Genomic DNA, 19,298 nt, shown 5'->3' with positions numbered 1-19,298 from the left:
TTGGATTCTTACCGCTTCCTTCTTGTGGGTCACTCGCTGCCCATGGCTTGGCCCTGTCTCACCTCCTATCGCTCCTGCGGGCTCTAACGGGCTCCAGGCGTCTAATGACAGGTTGCTGGGACCCAGTCCCACCCCTGGACAGGCCGAAACTGCACACGTCCGGCCTTGACCCCTCCATTCCGGGCCGACTCAGGCTTGCTCTGGCCCCCTGGCAATGGACCACGGCCTCCGGAGAGCCTCGGATCCGGTTGCTGCTCCGCCTCCTAATCATCATGAAGTCCCGTTTCACCTCCAGTTAGTTTGCATATGCCAAACTCCCAGGATCCCAGTCGCGTGCATATAATGCCAGGAAAAGGCGTCCTCTGGGTTGTCCTCTGACACCCTGTTACCGGACTCTTGCCTCGTGTCGCAGTACACAGCTTTCGGCACCTGCTCCTTTTGGCTCCTTATGACAGCTGCGGCGTCTTTCTTCCCTCATGCTTGATCCTGTTGCTGGGGACTGCCAGAAGCAGAATGCCGGTGCCCTGTTACAGCTCTTGGCCCACGGTTCACCCGCAATTTGTGGCTGGTCGTTTCCAGTGGATACCTGATTACTGGGCCACCAGATAATACTATGGGCCTGAGGGCCCGTCTCAGCCAGGCCGGCTGCAGGGACCAAGGGAGTGCCGGAGTGCTGGTGCCTTACTCCTCCCCGCTTCCTGCCACACCACTCGGCAGTCGATTTGATGCTCTGCGTGACGTCTCGCGGCTCACATTCGCCGTTCTGCGTTCTCGGCCATGTGCAGTGTATATTTGGGAAGTCTTAATTGTGCTAAAACTTTTGGATGTGCAACAAAAAATTGAACCGTCAGCGGTTACCCCACACTCCCAGCGAGAGTTAGCATACACTAGGAGCAACCATAGTTTTCAAAATGTTTGACCTTCACGTTAATTTCTGTTTGATTAGTCCGAGGTAGCCAAGGGTTTAATGGACATGTGAACTGAGGTGCCCTATTAGCTAGTGGACGCATGTATTGGAAAGCATCATATTATTGAAGTAATAAGAGACGGTCTGATGATGCATGCTGTCACAGGGTAGGCAATTATGTTAGAAGCACAACCATGCTTGGAGCCTTTAGGGCCAGAAGCCAGTGTATCCTACGTCTCAACACAAAGCCAAAATAAGTGCCCTTCAATAGCTTTTTTCAGACTCTGGTTGTTTGAGTATGGAGAAAGATCAATCGCTGGCTCTAGAATGTCAACCACTGTGACTGACTGAAGTGAAATAGATTACTTGGAACAATAACCATTTTTCTGGGACTCGTGTTTGTTTCAGAGTTCTCCTCAGTCAACGCACTAGCTAGAGAAAACACCTGGTGTGTGTAAAGAAATCTTTGTGCTTGGACTCCTGTTAATCTAAGTAGGCTTTTCCTTTGGGTAGGTTAAGAAACACAGAAGAATTTGTGAAGATGGCTTCACTTCTCCTAATAGAGAAATGAAGTGGCAGGCCTTTGTTGTGACTCATGCTCTTAGTACATAGTGTTCCACTTGATACCAAAGTCACACCTGGTAGCAGGATGGGTCTAAGTGTGCTGACAATTTACATAGGATTTGTGGATGAGTGAATGTTTAAGTGAAAAGCTTCCTTGAGGTACTAGAGTCGTTATTGGTTTCCCTTTGACTGGAGGGAAAATTAGACTGTATCTGGGGCTACACGTTCCGTAATTACTTGTGCGGCTCCTTCTCCCCTATGTTTGAGCAGAGGTGAAGATGGAATAGTTTACTGTAATAAATGTTTTTTCATCTGTTAAGTATCTAGAAGTAAAATTGTATGTGATAACTCGAGGTTATGTTGTGACTGAGCTAGAGTTTGAAAATGGACGAGGCATATTAAGAAGCATCCAACTGGAACAGATGAGAAATGCAGCAGCTACATCTTTATGAAGCAGTCGCATAACTTACTAACTCCCCTAGCTGCAGAAAATAAAATGAGGATAACATGGTCCTGTTTACCATGCCCCTTTTCCCCAATCCCTACAGTTGCTCAAGAATGCTCATAAATTCGGCAGGGTCATGCAGAAGCTCTTAACAGACTTCAGCAGAATACATCTGTAATTCAAACCTGCAGGGAGCAATAGTAAAGCACGCACTTGTACATACACAGATTCTTTCGATGGTTACTGGCTTGCATTGAGCCTGGCATGGTCTTGGCTGTGGTCTGAAGGCTATGTTCCCATCGCAACCACCATTGCTCATACTGGCATAATCTTTTATCTCTAATAGGATCTTGTCCCTTCACATTTGTAAACTTTAACCACATGATGGAACCACACACAAGCACAAGCTCGTACTTGTACTGTTCCCGAACCAACATTCTGTGAGTTGACCGAGTGCATGTTGTACCTTGTGTCTTTCAGATGAACCCCTTATCCCCACTGTACTCCCTGGATGTGCTGGCTGAGGCTTCGCACCGAAGATGCTTTCCTGCACATTGCACTGCCAGGTACTTTTCATTCTGTGATGAGCGCAAAAGCCATGGTCTTCTGTTCGGGAGGTGGGGTGGAAGGGGATCAAGTTAGTACCTTTTATGATATAGAGCTCCATTACTACTTCTAATTCCCCTTTTAACTAGACCATGCATGTTTAAATCCTTTAAGTTCTTGCGCTCTGCTTTCTGATGCTAGTGTTACACTGGCCACCACTGTGGACTATCTTTAATTAGGTGAGAATTCTGCAGGAAGGTTCTATATCCAACAGAAATATTTTTACTGAAGGTAAATAACATTTTCTTTGGAGATCACGTCACCTTTACCATATGAAGCATTCTCTAATAGGAACGATTGTCTTGCAGTGTGATAGTCATCAGTGTTCAAGTATATATGCATCCTTTGCAGGAGTGTCTTGCCAGTCAGTGGTCACAAACAACTGGCTCCTCGGAGGAGTTTGTATTGGTGGCGCTAAGGGTATAGCACATGTGACCGTGATTGAAAAAGTAAAACGTTCTACATGTCAGATTTTTTTCTTGATCCACAGATGCAGGGGCACATCACCACCGACTCTTCCCTCAAAGGGTGAGGGGCACACCTACCCTTCTCACAGTTTTGGGTCAGTTGTTAAAAGCATCTTCTCCAAATCAGTGTGTTGGAGTTGCTGACAGTGCAGGTGGCTCTGCGCTCCAAACTGTACAACAAGGTGGTAGCTATGGGGCTAAATCCTGGCCATATTGTTGCCTTCCTATCAGGTTGGTGCACTAAGCCTGAGGCTTGACTACTGCCAAGATTGCTACTGGTTTTTGCTGAAGAGCTGTGGAGCCCTGCCTGCTGTGGAGATGGTTGCTGGAGTGTGTCCCTGCAGAGGAGAGCTTGCCTGGAAGAGGAGACCAATAGCCCAGCTTTCTAGACAGTGCGGGGCAGTTCAGTAAGGATCTTTATCCATCTACATTTCCTATATCTCATGGGAAGTGTCTGTGACAAGTGAACTCCTTCATCTCTGACCCATAACTGGGCCCAAAGATACCTCTATAAGGTTTTGGGGGATGGCCTCCCTCATAGCTGTTGGCCTTGTGATGTCAGGCGAATGGCAATGTAAGGCTTGGGCTGATCACAAAACCGCAAACAACATTTAAATAGATGGTGTGTCTGAGGGGTTATCAGCAATTTACCCATCTCATAGGTGCCTCTGTGTACACCGCCTATGTGCCCTGAAGTGTGTTCAGCAGTCTGCATGGGAGAAAGTCAACCACTGCCGGCTTTTGTGAAGTTATGTGCCTCATGGTCACCTTGGCACTTTAAATATCTTAACTGTGATCACCAGTAACAATGTTTTTGTGGTTTTAACCTATAATCTCTAGGTAATTGGCATTCTGGTGTTTTGGCTCCCACCTTTAATCCCCCAAAGTGTACTGACCCCTGAGACTGCTATCCCCTTTGAACCCTTGCCTCCTCTTGTGTGTCAAGTGTCAGCTCACCAGTTTGCATGTGCTTTTTGGCATGGTTTTGATTGGCACGCTTTTGTGCAGGCCTCCTACTTCTACAAGGATTTGCTGGATCCTAAAACTATTCAGGACTTCCCCGTGTTTTATGAACTCTCCCGCTAAGCACAGCTCAAGGAGACAACTGTTTCCTTTGAGTGCAACTGCTCTGTGTGGTTGTGAGACGCAACTATAGGAAACTCTACATGTGCATTTGACTGTTGATAGCCGAGTGCTAATTTACGGGCCACGACTCGATTTTTCTCGTGGGCACCATAGAAAAGCTTTGGGCCTTTAGAGTTTTCATTTTACATTGTCATGAACACTGCTAAAAACATTTCACTGCATAGCACTCACTGGGAAGGAGCTAGAAGGATTTGTTTTCTTTCTGCACCTCTACTTTATGTGTAGCATTTAGCTGTGTGTGCATTAAAGTACTTAACCTTGTACAAGTAAAACACTGATTGAACACAATTACTGTGTTTGCTGAGTTCTGATTGTCTAACCCTCATCTCCCTGAGTACTACCCTGTCATGTTATTCTGAGAGACAAGTGCTAAAGGAGTGTACTTGGTGTTCAGTTTGGGTCAAGTAGTAAGAAGGACCAGGACAATAGAGACAAACTGCTTCAGTTGGAGACTGGTTACCTCCGATTACCTGGGTACTCCCTGAACCAGGTCCTGCACTAAGTTTACTAATCTGATATCAGACACTGATAAACATCAAGTCTACTTGCCCCCTCCATTACCCGAGCACCCCACCCTCGACATTTCCACCAATGGATACAAAAAAGGGAAAAGGACCTACTTCTCCTCTGTTCACCAAGTGCACAGGGCTTCTGCTTTCCTATTATAAACATTGTGTTGTTTCCTTACTCTCACCTAATTTCTTCCTTCAGTTTTGGTAGCACAGTACTTTGATTTTATGCCATGCACTTGGCGCCTCAGCAGCGGACCCTTTTAACCTCTGCATCTCCTGTTAGGGGAAGAGGCAGCTAGCACACACCTGTTCTGTATGTGCCACCGTTGACAGAAGGTCCCACTGGATCAGTCTGATATGAATGCAGAGAAAAGGCAATTCTATTCAACAGAAGACATTTGATTTCATCCTAGTGAAGAAATAGAGGGCTTGGTACCAAGCATTCTTCTTTGCAGCAAGATAGCACATCCAAGCGCCCTCAATGTCTCGCATTGAGGTCACCCTCTATAGCCATCTAGCCCTACATAAGTAGTGGAGTGATCCTTGGGAGGGCAAATGGACCAATTAGTATGTTCGGCTGTATACAATTTGACAAGGTCCAGGCAAAGGGTGCCAATCAAGGACGAGCTGAAGGTCCTTTGAGGATCAAACTCTGTCATGCTCCAAACACTCTTTTGCACTGTAAGGATGAGTCCCACTCATTGCCTGGGAATGGAGATTCCAATCTACCAGTTTTATATAGAATGGTGCCAGTCTTTCTTTCTGGGTATGGTGACTCCTCCGTCACTGTGGTTGATTTAATCTTTTACTTGGTGTAGGTAGCAACTAAGAAAGAGAAATTGGCTCAGATGAACTGCATGGAACCTTGTCAGAACAGCTAATGAAAGTTGCTTGCCGCTCAGTGCTCCTGCGGGATTTCTCGTCTACCTGAGGCAGAAGGTGCATTCCATCAACTAAGTCTTCTCCTATGATGACCAGTCATCTAAGTCTTGTAAAGATGTTTCTCTAATTGCCTGAGACCAGTACTGCTCAGGCATCCCTCTGCTGTTCTCATTCCTATTCCAGAACTTGGAAGATGGAAATTCCATTCTAGTATGCATTATATCGCCAGTCTTGAGGTCTTTGAGCTCACATCTAATCTCCTCAGGACTCCATCACCCCCCATTGGCTGGTGTCCTCTTTAGGGAGAGGAATCACTCATAAACCAGCCTAACGCCCCTGCCTGTTGCATTAGCCATTTTTTGGGTTAACGCCGTTTGCTTCACTTCCCTCTAAACCAAACCCAGAAATCACCATCATGCTGACTTCCCCCCTCAGTTCAAATTAATTTCCTTGGTGCCTTGAGTACCAACCTGAAAGCCATGGAGTTTCTCGTAGGAAGCTGCCCCTCCCCAGCTCTCAGAGCAGAAATTTTCCATTACACCTCTCGGCACCAGGGGTCAAACTTCTTGGGACTAGCACCTCTGTTACAGCACTACTCATGCGAACAGTGCCCACCCAGGGACACCCAAGGATAACCATCAGGGATGGGCGAGTCTCAAATTGATCCACCTTGGAGACCTACTGCCCTCTAAAGGATTACATTTTGGGACCTCAACACACATACCTAGACCAGTATCGAAGAGCACAAGGATCTGCATCCCAAGCGTCCGAGTGGGTTTGGAAAGTATCGAGCACTAACCCTGCGCACTGCTAGGTGACGTTGTTCTGCTCAGTGGCGGCTGCACTTTAAGTGACATGCCTCAGCACCTATATAGTTCTTTCCTTTCCACACTAGATAGCGCTGATCTGGTCTGAGCTACCCCCTCAGTCACTTTTTGACTGGCTTTTTTTGAAGTTTTGGTTATATTTTTTTTAGAAATGTTTTCCTGGTGTGATTTGTCACCCAAGAAACCTGCTGGTTTCAAACCATGTGGGGCCTGTCACAGGAAAATGTGACAGACCCCCACTTGGCGTTTTTGATGATTGAAGCGGGAACACCACTCCAAGACCTGCAAGGACAGCCGCACCATGCACCTGAAAGTGCTGAGAGAGTGCCTACTCAAGCTCTGCGCTCAGACCTGGGAGTCCCGATCGCATGAAGGGACCCGGGACCGTTTGCAGAGCTTGTCTTGATGGTCGTCGTCACCTTCCAAATGATTGGGGAAGTCAGGTAAGTCACACAAGCATAAAAAAATCCAAGATGTTGAAGAAGTCTCAGACTTCTCACATCCGGTGAGATGCAGAAGCGCTAGCACTCCAGGTCCCACAAGTCGGCATGAACCCGGGTCCTCTCCTCTCTTCCCTAATTTTCTCAGAGCAGGAGTGGCCCCTGCCCAGTTGAATAAGAGTTTTGAGGTCATGTGCCTCATATTTGAACAGCCTTGCCCCTTTGGTGCTCCTTCAAGCCCCATGGGCATGGGAGGGGCCCCTACAGGATGAGTTGAACCTTGCTCCAGTCGGTCCCTATGGATCCCATGCTGGATCCGGGGCAGAGCTGCTGGCGAGACTGGGACCTTCCTTTGCGCCTGTTCCAGTGCGAACACACCTAGGCAGTACCCCCGCTTCAGACACTGAGCCGGATGGGCGTCTTGCATCTCCCAACGCCGACCGGGCCCATGCTTCCCGGAGTGGAACCAGTGACTTATTTGTTTGGTAGACCTGGTGATGGAGACGAATGTAAGTGGTCTATGGCCCTTTATCATTACAAGCCTCCCTGATGGGGAACAGGACAACTTGTAGGAGGAAGAGCAGGCCACGTGAAATCTACTCACCCACTTGCTATGGCGAGCCAGATTTTATCAGGACAAGCTATTTTTAGGGACTACTGGCCGGTTCAAGCGAGCAGATAAAGAACAGGTGTTCTGTTCTCTTAGACAGTGAATGTGCAATAAAGATGCCTTTAAATCTTGTTTTTATCTTGTAACATTTGCTCTGCGTACAGAGACAGAGGTCAAATGTCAGCTTATGTCTTACAATTGACAGAGAGAGAAAAGTAAACACAACCTCTTGTGTAAGGTGAACTGACAGTCGTGCTGTAAAGAGTATGAAATTAATGACTGTAGATGTCAGTTTCTTTCTAGTGCACACCCTTTAAATGGTTTGTAAATGAACTGGACAAACAATTCAAAATTTATTTTACTAGTTATGAAAGCACTTTTTTGTAAATGTGTGGTGAAAGAAAGCTTTTAATAGTATGAAAACAAATCAGAACACTTTACTTGGTGATGTGCAAATGATGAGCATTTTTTCTAAAACCCAGTTACCATTGATTAATGTTATACGATATATAGCTTTATCTGTAAAACTACATGTTAGTGGGAAAGTTTGTGGCCATTTCAATGGAACATGTGCTGTTTGTAAATGACAGTGTGCGACCAAATCATGCTTTAGTGATGAAGGATTAAAAGTACGTTTTTAAACATGAACTGAGAAACATTCCTTCCCCCGCCCTGATGACAATGCTATTGGTGAACTAAGGGCCATATGTTTATAGAGTAGGAATAGCGATTTCCAAATAGCGATTACATCCGAATCGCTATTTAGAAATCGCTATTCCATATGTATGAAACTTTTTGTTTCATACTTGCAATTCCTAATGGGTGGCAAATTGACCTGCTTCATGACTATTAATGAGGTAGGTCGCAGTTTGCGACCCATTAAGAATAGCAGCCAACAAAGGGATGGTGACCTGCTGAAGTCCGCATACCACCATGTCTGTGACTGGCTTTAATAAAGGTTTTTTTGTTGTTGAAATGCAGCCAGTTTTCCTTAAAGAAAACTGGATGTGTTTCAACAATAAAAAATGAAACCTTATGTTTTCATTTTTTAAGAGCAGACAGTGATCCGTGGGACCACTGTCTGCTCTTAAAATTTTTTTTCCCAATTTTCACAAAGGGGAAGGATTCCCATGAGGACCCTTTCTAATTTGGGAAAACATTACCACTAACTGAGTTGGGGGTAAAGTGCAAATGTTTTGCAACAGCATTTCGGTCACAAAACATTTGTACAAACCAGTGTGAATCAGTATTTGGAAGGGATGCCCTAAAACACACCCCTTCCAAATACTGAATCGCAAAACCCAAATTGTTAATCAGTAACAAGTTACCAAATCGCGCTTTGTACACTCCCAAAATAATTTTTCCGGTCGCCAAAGGGCACATTCTGCGATTTGCCCCATTTGCAACCGGAGATTTCCATCGTACATATGACCCTAAGAGACAGGTCAGAGGTTTTATGTACCCTATATGTGGGCTGGAATTTTATCATACATTAAGCAAAGGTATTAAACAAAACTAAATAGTTTTTTTGTACAGGAGAAATGCTGAACTTGCATATTTCAAGGTGCTTTAATTTGTGATAATGAAGAAAAGGTCTGCTCTGAAATAAAATATTTGCTAGGATCACACAATTTGAAACCAGATTACAGGTCGAGTGCATTACAGTTGGGTCAAGTAGATTATTGAAGTCACTAGACTGGCAGGTCTAGTAATATTTTAATAATTTTACGAGGCCTGAACTGGAGTAGGCCAGTGGGTTAAACACCTTACCTCAAACTGACCTGGTCTCTCCTCCTCCTGTGGCTATGGGGCAGGGAGCATCGTTTGCACTGGTGGTGCAGAGGGCGGCTGAGGTCTTGGACCTTCAGCTGCCCACGATGGCAGTCAAGGCAAACGTCTTGATGGAGGTGTTTCAGCCAGGAGTTGCTCTTCCAGAACCCCTACTCCCTTTCACTGAAGACCTTACAGACGTTTTGCTAAGGGCCTGGTCCACAGGGGCTCCTGCCCGCCGCCATTGCCCCACTCCTGGGGACCCCAGTTTCCTTACCCAGCACCCCACTCTGGAGAGCTTGGTGGATCCAGAATTAACCCCGGCACATTCCCTTCCACTCCACCCAGTTGGGAATTCAAGAGGCTGGAAACCTTTGGTAAAAGAATGTTCACTTCCGCCAGACTAGCACTGTGGTAGGTGAACACTGCATGCCTATTTGGGCTGTTATTCCCATACAATATGGGACTCTGATGCGCATGTGCAGCCTATGGTCTCAGAGGTTGCTCAAGACATACTCACCCAGGCTATTGCTGAAGGGAGAGGTTCACTTTAAGGTGTGAGCTTGACCCAAGTGTGAGCCTGACATGACGGACTCGAGGGCAGATCGATTTTATCGTTCGTAACTTCCCGCACCACCCCTGTCTTTTCAGGGGTTGTCCAAGCTTCGCTTATGGACATGCCCATTAATGACGCTTGTCTTTTTGGAGAGAAGAGGGACTCTGCGCTAGATCGCTTTAAGGACACTGGAGCTAGATCAGGTCCTTGGACTTGTCTATGGCCCCTGTTAACCTCCAGGCCCCCTTCCACCATTTTTGTGGTCTTAGATGGGGCCTCCAACCACGTCCATATATCCCAAGCCACCACGGCTAACGGGCTTCCCAGCCTTCTCATGGCCAAGGACAGAGGTCCCCCAAACCACATGGGTTAGGTAGCCGGCGGTCAGGACAGTCCACCCTCCCACCCCCGCTGGCAGCCGATGCTTCCAAACCTCTTAAGTTTGTTTTCCGACCATCGTGGGCACCCAGTGGGAGGCAGGATATGCTATCACCTGTCCCACTGGTGGTCCGTGACATCGGACCGCTGTGTCCTACAGATCGTCCAAACGGGCTACTCCTCCGCGACTCCCTGACACCCATGCCACCCACGTATGAGCAGCTGACAGAGGACCATCTCTCCTTGCTCCTTCAGGAAGTGCGGGCTCTCTTGGCCAGGGGAGCCATACAGAGATAGCCTGCATCAGAAGTAGGCCTTGGTGGTTGTCCCAACTACTTTCTGGTGCCAAAGAACAATGGAGGACTTTGTCCTATTCTAGACCTGTGCTGTCTCAAACTCTTCCTGGAAAAAGGAAAATTTCAAAATGCTCAAGCTCGCACAAGTCCTGTCTGTGCCAAACCTGGGAGACTGGATGGTAGCGTTGGACTCGAGGACTACTATTTTCACATCCCTTTCCTTCCCGCCAGCCCACAGATGTTACTTGAGGTTCACAGTGGGCCAGGAGAACTTTCATTTTGTCATGCTCCCTTTCGGCCTTACCAGCGCTCCTCTGGTGTTTATGAAAGAGATTGCTGAGGTTGCAGTTTATCTGAGGAGGTCAGGGTTTCCATTTTTTCCACTACCTCGATGGTTGGCTGTTAGTGGTGGACTCGCCCCAGGCAGTAATTTCCTACCTCTGGACTACATCGTACCTTCTGCACTCGCTGGGGTTTTCTATCCACATGCCAAAGTACCATCTGATTCCCTCTCAGACGCTACCTTTCATTAGTCATTCTGGACACTGCAGTTTCAGGCCTACTCTCGCGAGCGGCAAGTCCAGGATATTCAGTCTACTGTTCAGATATTTCAGCCTCTATCCTGGATTTCTGTGAGACTGACTCTGAGACTGTTGGGCCTCATGGGCTCCTGCGTCCTGTTCGTTACTTCCTGTTGGCATATGTGAGCTCTGCAGTGGGACCTGAAGTCCGAGTGGGCGTAGCATCAGGGAAATCTCTGATATGGTCCAGATCTTGGAGGGAACTATGAAAGATCTGCAGTGGTGGCTCACAAACCGCGACTGGTGTCTGGTGAAGTCCAAGCTACACATCCGCCTGTTGGAGTGTCTGGTGATTTTGCTTGGCATTGAAAGCCTTTCTGTAATAAGCTAGTTCCAAGCGTAGAGGTGACACCGCAGACATAGCTGAGAGATGTCTTTTGAGTATTTATTAAGTTCTTAACATCCATAGTAACAGCCCCACCAGGAGCAGCCTGCTAGCTGCTCAGCCCATCTTCCAACTGTCTCACTCACACCAGGCACCCAAGCATTCCACTCATGTCAATCACACCAACATTCCACACAGAACACTCACACTGGCTGAGCAGCTAGTTACAAAGTAAGGGGGAATACAATAAACATAACATGAAAATACTACATTATCTTCTCCCTTTAAAATTGAAAATTAATTAAACCATACTAAAAATTAAAGACAACTATACACAAAATATACAAATGAAATAAATAGTCTAAAACCCAGGGGTAAATGGTAAAAACCACACTTCGAAAGGGGACACAGACTACACAGAGGAAGAAAGAAGAGTGAAAGGCTATACACAAATTATCACCATCCTCCTCCTATAATAATAAAAACACAAAAAGAAAGATCGTTTAGCTCGCTGACAAAAAGGGAGAAAACACCACATGACCATACATGTGAAACAATGTGCAAAGGAACATGGTAGAAAAAAACTACGAGAACTCTACATAGTGACAAGACACATGGGAGTGAAACACCCCCAGCACTCACACTATGGGTGAACCACACCCATGTACGTGCGTACGTACTTACTATGGTTGGACCGCATTCATGTACGTACTCCACCAGCTTATTACACTTTCTTCCTTCGATCAAGGGAAGACTAGTGCTGGTGTTCATGGACAACTCCACCGCCATGTGGTACTGCAAACAGGGCAGGGTAGGGGTTTGGACCCTCTGTCAAGAGGCCCTGCATCTCTGGACATGCCTGGAATGTCGGGGCATGTCCCTGGTGGTCGAACACCTGGGGGGGCTCTCTGAAAACCAGTGGACAAACTCAGCCGAAAATGCTAGCAGATCACAAATGGTGTCTCCATCCAGAGGTGGTGCAAAGTCTCTTTAAGCAGTGGACAGAGCCTTGGTTAGATCTGTTCGTCTTGGCCGAGAACACAGAATGTCAGACATGTTGTTCACTGGAATTTCTAAGGAGACTCTCACCCTGAGATGCTTTTTTGTCTAGAGTGGAGCTCCAGCCTCCAGTACACCTTTCTGCCAAAACCATTCCTGTCCAGGGTTCTCAAGAAGATCAAGAACAACCGGGCCCAAGTCATTTCTGTGGGTTCGGATTGGCCATGGAGAGTCTGCTATGCCGAGCTGCTGAGCATGACCATCAGTCCTCCGGTCAGGCTGCCTCTTTGTGAGGATCTTCTGTCACAGCAACAGAGAGTCCTGCACCCGAACCTGCACACCCTCAACCTTCATGCGTGGAGATTGAACTGATGTTTTTCTGGCAGCCAGGCATCCCTCCACCATGTCTGAATACACCGGACTTTGGGATAAGTTTGTGTCATGGTGTTCTTCCCACCACGTTGACTGCCTTTCTGCACCTCTATCCAAGGTTCTCTTGTTTGCTTTATTTGCGGCCCAGAAAGGCTCTGCTCTGGGCACATTAAAGGTTCTCTCTCTGCCATTTCGGCATGTTTGTGTTTGCCGGACCAACGTTCTGTGTTTAACTCACATGCTGTCGCTAGGTACCTTAAAGTTTTGCAACATCTGTTTCCACCACGCCATTCATCATGCCCAGGGCCACTGAAATTATGAAAGTCTGTGGCGCAGTGATTTTTGCATAATTATGAGTTTGCCGTATTTGCCACATAATCCATCATCTGCCTCATAATCTGCAAATTTGAACAAACAAACAAACAAACAAAATGTCTTGCTCAAACGGATTAAAACTTACGAAAAATATGGTAACTTGTGTTCCTGGGCACCAGAAGAGGTTTAGCAAAGGTTGACTGGTCATCTTCTAGTTGCTAATTGTTGTATTTTGGGTGTTAAATTGTTACTAATTAAGGGGATCTCTTTTTCTCAGACACTGTTATCAGGTGTAAAAATTACGAAATAATTAATACTAAAACAAAATGTGGCGCATTATGCCACATAATTTTCCGGTTGTGCTGCATAATTTAGGCAACCTTGCCCCATAATTTGGTCATCATTTGCCACATAATTCCAGTGGCCTTGATCATGCCTCAGTGGGACCTTAACCTTGTATTGACCTTTCTGATGTGTGCACCATTTGAACCTCAGACCATCAGAACTGCCTATTTAGTGACCGTAACTTTGGCCAGGAGCATCTGTGAATTGCAAGCACTCTTTGTGCACTCTCCTTATACCACCTTCTACTTGGATAAACTGGTTCTCCGGACACATGCCTCCTTCCTTCTGAAGCTTATGACTCACTTCCATGTAGGACAGAACATCACCCTGCCTACCTTTCTTTGCTCCACCTCGTCCCGCCAAAGAGGAGGAGAAACTCCGTCTGGACCCAAAAAAAGTGTCTTGACCACACAAGAGTCCTGTGTGGATGATCAACTCTCCGTGTGCTATGTAGGAGCAGGGGTGTTGGAAATTCTCCACTCCCACACCGGAAAGGGTAGTGGTAACGGGGTCTCTCCAGACATACACAGTGGTAGCTTGGCTCGAGTGGTCAGGAATCGGGCACCGTGCTAAGCATACGACATACCCATACAATAACCATGCGTGCATCCGTTCCAAAAACGACTCTACACCGTAAAAATTATGAAAATATCTCTGTTTATCTTCTTTTTCTCTTAGTTGCTGATTAAATAAATAATAACACAATCACAATATACAAGGCTTTTTAAATAGTGCAGGTCAAATAAATACTGGCTTAATGATTAAATAAATAGGGGTGATCATAAATAATTAAGGCATAAATATAAGTGCAATGCATACAGGCAATTAAATATTCTGAGGCAATCAATACTGCAAACCAATAAATATTGTGCGACAATAAATACTGTGGAACAATAAATACAGTGAAGCAATAAATAAGTTAAATACAATAAATACAGTGCTCTCAATAAATAGTTAAAAGCTGACAGTGACACTTAAAGAATCAGATCACATTTGAGATTACTATGGGCTGATTTGGCCCAGGCACAGCTTGTGGTTAGGTGGATGGCTTGAGGGTGTCTGCTCCCTGGCTTGGACAAGGCTGAGGCCTAAACTGAGGTAGATCAAGGGGGGAATACTAGAGACCTGGCTCTCTCACTCTACACAACCCCTCTGAATTAGTCTCAGCTCACCCCTGGCACAATCAAGCTGGTTCCAGCACCTCTCTAGCTCCTAGGGTAGTCTCTCGGGATTCCACAGGGCCTTAGGCGCCCTCTATTCCACTTACTGCCCTTTTTCTGAAGCTCCGACGCCGCTGGAGTCGTGTCGATGCCGTGAGGCGGTTCCGGTTCGATGTCGGCGGCCTCGGCACAATGTCAGTTCTTGACGACGCCGGTAGGCGGTTCCGGATCGATGTCGGCGGCCTCGGCTCGATCTCGACCTCCGATTCGATGACGTCGGGCAATCTTGGCTCGATGTCGACTTCGGGCGGCTCCGGTCCGATGGCGACCTCAGGTTCGATGACGTCGGCCGGCCTTGGCTCGATGTCGACTTCCGGCGGCTGCGGAGTGCGATCCCCACTCCCGACCTCCGGTGCTCCTCTCCTCCGGTTCCGGCGACTCCGGAGTGCGACCTCACTCCCGACCTCCGGTGCTTCTCTCCTCAGGTTCTGCTGACTCCGGAGTGCGACCTCCACTCCCGACCTCCGGCACGCTTCACCTCGGTCTCCGGCGACTCCGGAGGGCGGACTTCACTCCCCCGTCGACGCCGCTCACTCGACCTCGGGTGACTTCCTCCTCGACCTCTGGTACTCTCTACGACCTCCGTCGGCGCCCTCTCTCGACCTCTGGCGGCTCCGGGTACGACGTCTGCTTTTCCAGTCAGCGCCGCTTCTCCACCTCGGGCTCCGGGTCTCAGGCTTCTCGATGTCGGACTCCAGGGAAACCAGTATCCAGGTCAGGATCTTGCTGTTCTTGGATTCTAAGGCCTGTTCCTGCTGTCCAGGTCCTTAAGATGGTTTTTCTTGCTTCTTCCCACACAGGGCTCCAGGCTGGGCTCAGTCAGTAGGGACTAGTATCAAGGGTGGGTTTATGGACCCCACTCCAGGCACAAGTTTCCACCCCTGCTGCCTCACTCCTTCCTCCTTCAGGTTTCTGCTGCTCTCCCTTCACCAGTCAGGTGCCAACTGCCAGCTCCAACTGCCAACTCTCTGTCTTAGCTTCCCAACATTCTAAACCGCCTCCAACTGTCACAGGGCTCCAGAATGTTGCAGAAGGTTCTAGTAGGTTCCAGAGGGTGCTGGTGATGTCACAGGTGGCCACCATTTTGTGCTCCAGGCCCTCAGACAGAAGTTCCAGGGGTAGATAAAATGGCTCCCTGAATCTGCATCAACACTAAAAAGTCTGGTGGTTCCCAAAAAGGAAAAATTCTAACAGGGTTTGAGGCAAAAGTGGGACAAAATAAATAATTATGAGGAGGGACCACCCAAAGGGCTGACAGGTCTAACAAGGGGGAAAAGGGAAAAGCTGTGCAGTAATGGATCATTCTAGAGATGAATCGTTCTATCCATTAGTATCTGCTACACATGGGCCAAAAAGCAACTTCCTGAGGCCTAGCGGACTCACTCCACCAGAGCCAAGGCGGCGAACACTGCATTAGTGCGCGGCGTCCCTGTCCTCAACATCTGTGAGGTGGTATTTTGGGCATCTCTGCACATGTTTACCAAGCACTACTGTCTGGGCAGTCCAGTGCGCCGAGATGAGCAATTCATTTGTTCGGTCCTGCAAGACTATGATTTAATTGGCTTCAGACCCACCTCTGGGGAGGTATTGCTTGGGTATCTATTCTGAGGTAAGGAATCTGCAGCTAGAAGTCTCTATCAGATGAACAAGTTACTTACCTTTGGTAATGCCTTATCTGATAAAGACTATCTAGCCACAGATTCCTTACCGGCCCTCTCATCCTCCCACACTCTGAACTGCTCATGGGGTAAGGGACACCCTTCTCAGGACCTAAGGTTGTCACACCAGTGTCCGCGCTGATCGTGGCTCTGTGCTCCTGGTGTGGAAAGTTGCGAAAGTAACAGACGTCAGAGCACCAGGGTGGTGCCTACATAGGGACCACGCATGTCACGGCGCTTATGATGTGGAGCAAAATGACAACACCTACTTGTGGCAAGGGGTACTGCTCAGAAATCTTCAGGATCCAGTCTGACACCTGTGGAATATTCTAAGGTAAGGAATCTACGGCTAGAAAGTTTCTACCATAGAAGGCTTTACCAAAGGTAAGTCATTTGTTCTTCTGGACACAAATATGGAGCACCCAACAACAGTCCCATCTTTGTTTGCGAGAGCCCCAGTTCAGCCTGTTGTGGTAATGGCAGCTTCCTTGAAGTGCAAGCTGTTATCCATCAGCACAGACTAGAAGGCATAATGTTTAAAGTCCTACTGCAAAAACCCACACCAGTGAGAAGGGCTAATACTAGAGCCATTATTATGTTGTATTGTGATTGAATTTAGATAGCACTAAATATCCCTGTCGAGGAGTTGAATGCTTCACGCAGGAATCCAAGTTTAATGTTTGATCCAGTGGTTATTGGTTTTGGTGTTATTTATGGTACAGTGTGGGCTACTCTTGTACCACAAGTTGGACAGTTACTTCTCCTTGGTACCAGAACGTGCCCTTATGATACTAGGATTATGAACAAACTAGCTGAACAAAAACTTCTGATTTCCCTGAACTTCCTAAATACCAATATCTCCAAAAACAGGCAGGCATGGTTGAAGTCTTAATATGTAAACCCTGACGCCCTGGAAAAAGTCACACTTTTGGTTCATTATGAACACGCTAGCTGATCGTTCCACTATGAAGGATGAAGGTCCTATACAAGCACAAGACCGTCTCGGGCAAATCACTCAAACCGCCCCCCCCCCCCCATCCCCATCTATGTGGTAATGGCCCGATCAAAATCTTTTTTTGCCAGCTGGTGATGCAGGCTTCTCAGTCTTTCAATGACAAAGTCTCAGGTAGCTCGACCCCCCAGGTCAAAGGAGGTTCTTCAGTGGAAAGATCAAGCCCATTCCAGGCTGCAACAAATGCCAAAATATCCCTAGGACTTCCCTGGGGCCCCACTGGCATCTTCCACTACACAAGAGGGGTATCACTCCACTGCTTTTGAAGGCTTTCTCCCCACTAGCATAATTTTACCAAATATTTGGTGATTAGGGGTCCAGTTGGTAGTGAAGGATAATTTTCATTTAGACCTTTCACTGCTGAATCTCTCCAAACTTCCTCGCCTCCCCATTCAGTATTGCCCGGAACGTCTGCATGAAGTCAAGAGGTTCTTGATTTAAAGAGCAATAGAGTCCTCCTCCCTCTTAGAAATGTAGCCTGAATTTTTCTCTCGCTACTTTCTTGTAAGGAAAATAAGGGATTGGACTCATGCTGGATCTTTATGATGCCAAGCAGTATTGTCCAGAACGTCTGCAGGAAGTCCAGAGGTCCTTGATTTTAAGCGAAATAGTTATGTCTACTCTTGGAAACCTGGCCTCACCAAGTCTTGTTCTTAGCCTTTTTCCACCTTCTACAAAGGCCACACGTTCATCTCTCCAGAAGTGTCTGTGGAGGGGGAAAATTGCTTACTCCAGTATTGGAACTTTCATAGATTCCCATAGCTTGTATCATTTCCCGTCGTCGGAATGGGAGTCTCGGTAAACAAAATAGCATAGCAGTAGGTACAAAAGAGAAAGAAAAAGGCCTAGGCCTCATTCCCTTTTGTAGCATATCCACCTCTTTTTGCAAAAGAGACCAAAGTAAAGCAACAGCCAACCAGATTAGCCTCACCCCATAGAACCCTCCTGAGAGAACCTCAGAGCCTCCGATTTGCTACCGCACATTGTGCTAAGGGAGTCTCCTTTGAGCTCTGCTCACTTCAACTCTAGTTGACTACTTTTTCAGCATTTTTTCTTCAGAATTGTTTGGTATTTCATCTGGAAATGTCTGCCAAGGAGAAGAAAGCCCTTTTCAAGGCTTGTTCCACCTCTGGCAAGAAGAGGCTGTATGTGGAAGACAGGCATAAGAACTGCATTTATTGCCTGTACCCTGATCACAAGGCAGCGGACTGCAAGATCTACCGCACTTTCTCTTCAAAGACCCTCGGGACCGTGAGGGTCACCTCCTCACTTGGCTCCAGAAGCTGAAGTCGAGGAAGGAAACTCTGTCAAGTGACAGTGAGGACTCCTCATCTGGCACCTCATCTAGAAGGTCAGTGAAAAGGGGTAGGGCTTCCCCTTCACCATCCTCAGAACGTCCTGTTAAGGCCTCAAAAAAGACCCCCCGTGAGTCTGAGAGCCGGAGTCCTAGCAAATCTTCTCACCATGGTGCAAAGGGGAGGGAAGGACTATCTTCAGCTGCAGCAGTGGTGGAGTCTGCTAAAGCTTTTAAAAAGCCCTCTTCTCTAACATCTGAGAAGTCCGAGAAAGATTCCAGATCGTCAACGATGCTGTAGAAGACTCCGTCGACGAAGACTTCAAAATCCCAGGTGAAAACAGTTGCACCGTCGACGGGCTCGTCGACGGTACCTTCTAGCCACCTTCTAGCCACATATCGATGTCAGTGTTGACGGGAGCGTTGACGGTTACGACGAGAGTGTCGACAAGGGTGTCTACGACGGTAGCAGCGACTAAGGTGTCGTCAACGAGAGCAACTACGATGACGACGACGGCAGGGGTGTCGACGGCCTCGTCGACGGCAGTGTCGACGACGCCCATCTCTTCGTCGACGATTCAACCGTCGACGGTAGATCTTCCGTCGATGACCTTGTTGACGATGGTTTCTCTTAAAACCCCATCGGCGACGGTACCATCGACGACATCTTTGGAGAGGATCACTATTTCCTTAAAGAGGATAACGTCTGATATGACGTCTCCAAGGATGGTTACCCCTTGCGTCCCACACTTTTGCTCGAGGAAGAAGAGG

General features: G+C 47.3%; 1 protein-coding gene across 3 annotated transcripts in view; it reads left to right on the top strand.

The window, feature by feature from the left end:
* GPATCH2L (G-patch domain containing 2 like) overlaps positions 1-19,298 on the top strand; it is a 376,403-nt gene that overhangs the window by 245,379 nt on the left and 111,726 nt on the right. For all 3 annotated transcript variants that reach the window (XR_014968871.1, XM_085626692.1, XM_085626693.1), the window contains exon 8: positions 2,397-2,482. Coding sequence is in view for 2 of the 3 variants with exons in the window: in XM_085626692.1 (XP_085482818.1) it covers positions 2,397-2,482 (86 nt within the window). In the remaining variant the exon portion in view is untranslated. The remainder of the gene's footprint in view (positions 1-2,396; positions 2,483-19,298) is intronic.

This window comes from Triturus cristatus, chromosome 9 (assembly GCF_964204655.1).
Source record: "Triturus cristatus chromosome 9, aTriCri1.1, whole genome shotgun sequence".
NCBI classification, from domain to species: Eukaryota; Metazoa; Chordata; class Amphibia; order Caudata; family Salamandridae; genus Triturus; species Triturus cristatus.
Note: the sequence above shows the minus strand (reverse complement) of the source record. Positions and strands in the feature narration are given on the sequence as shown.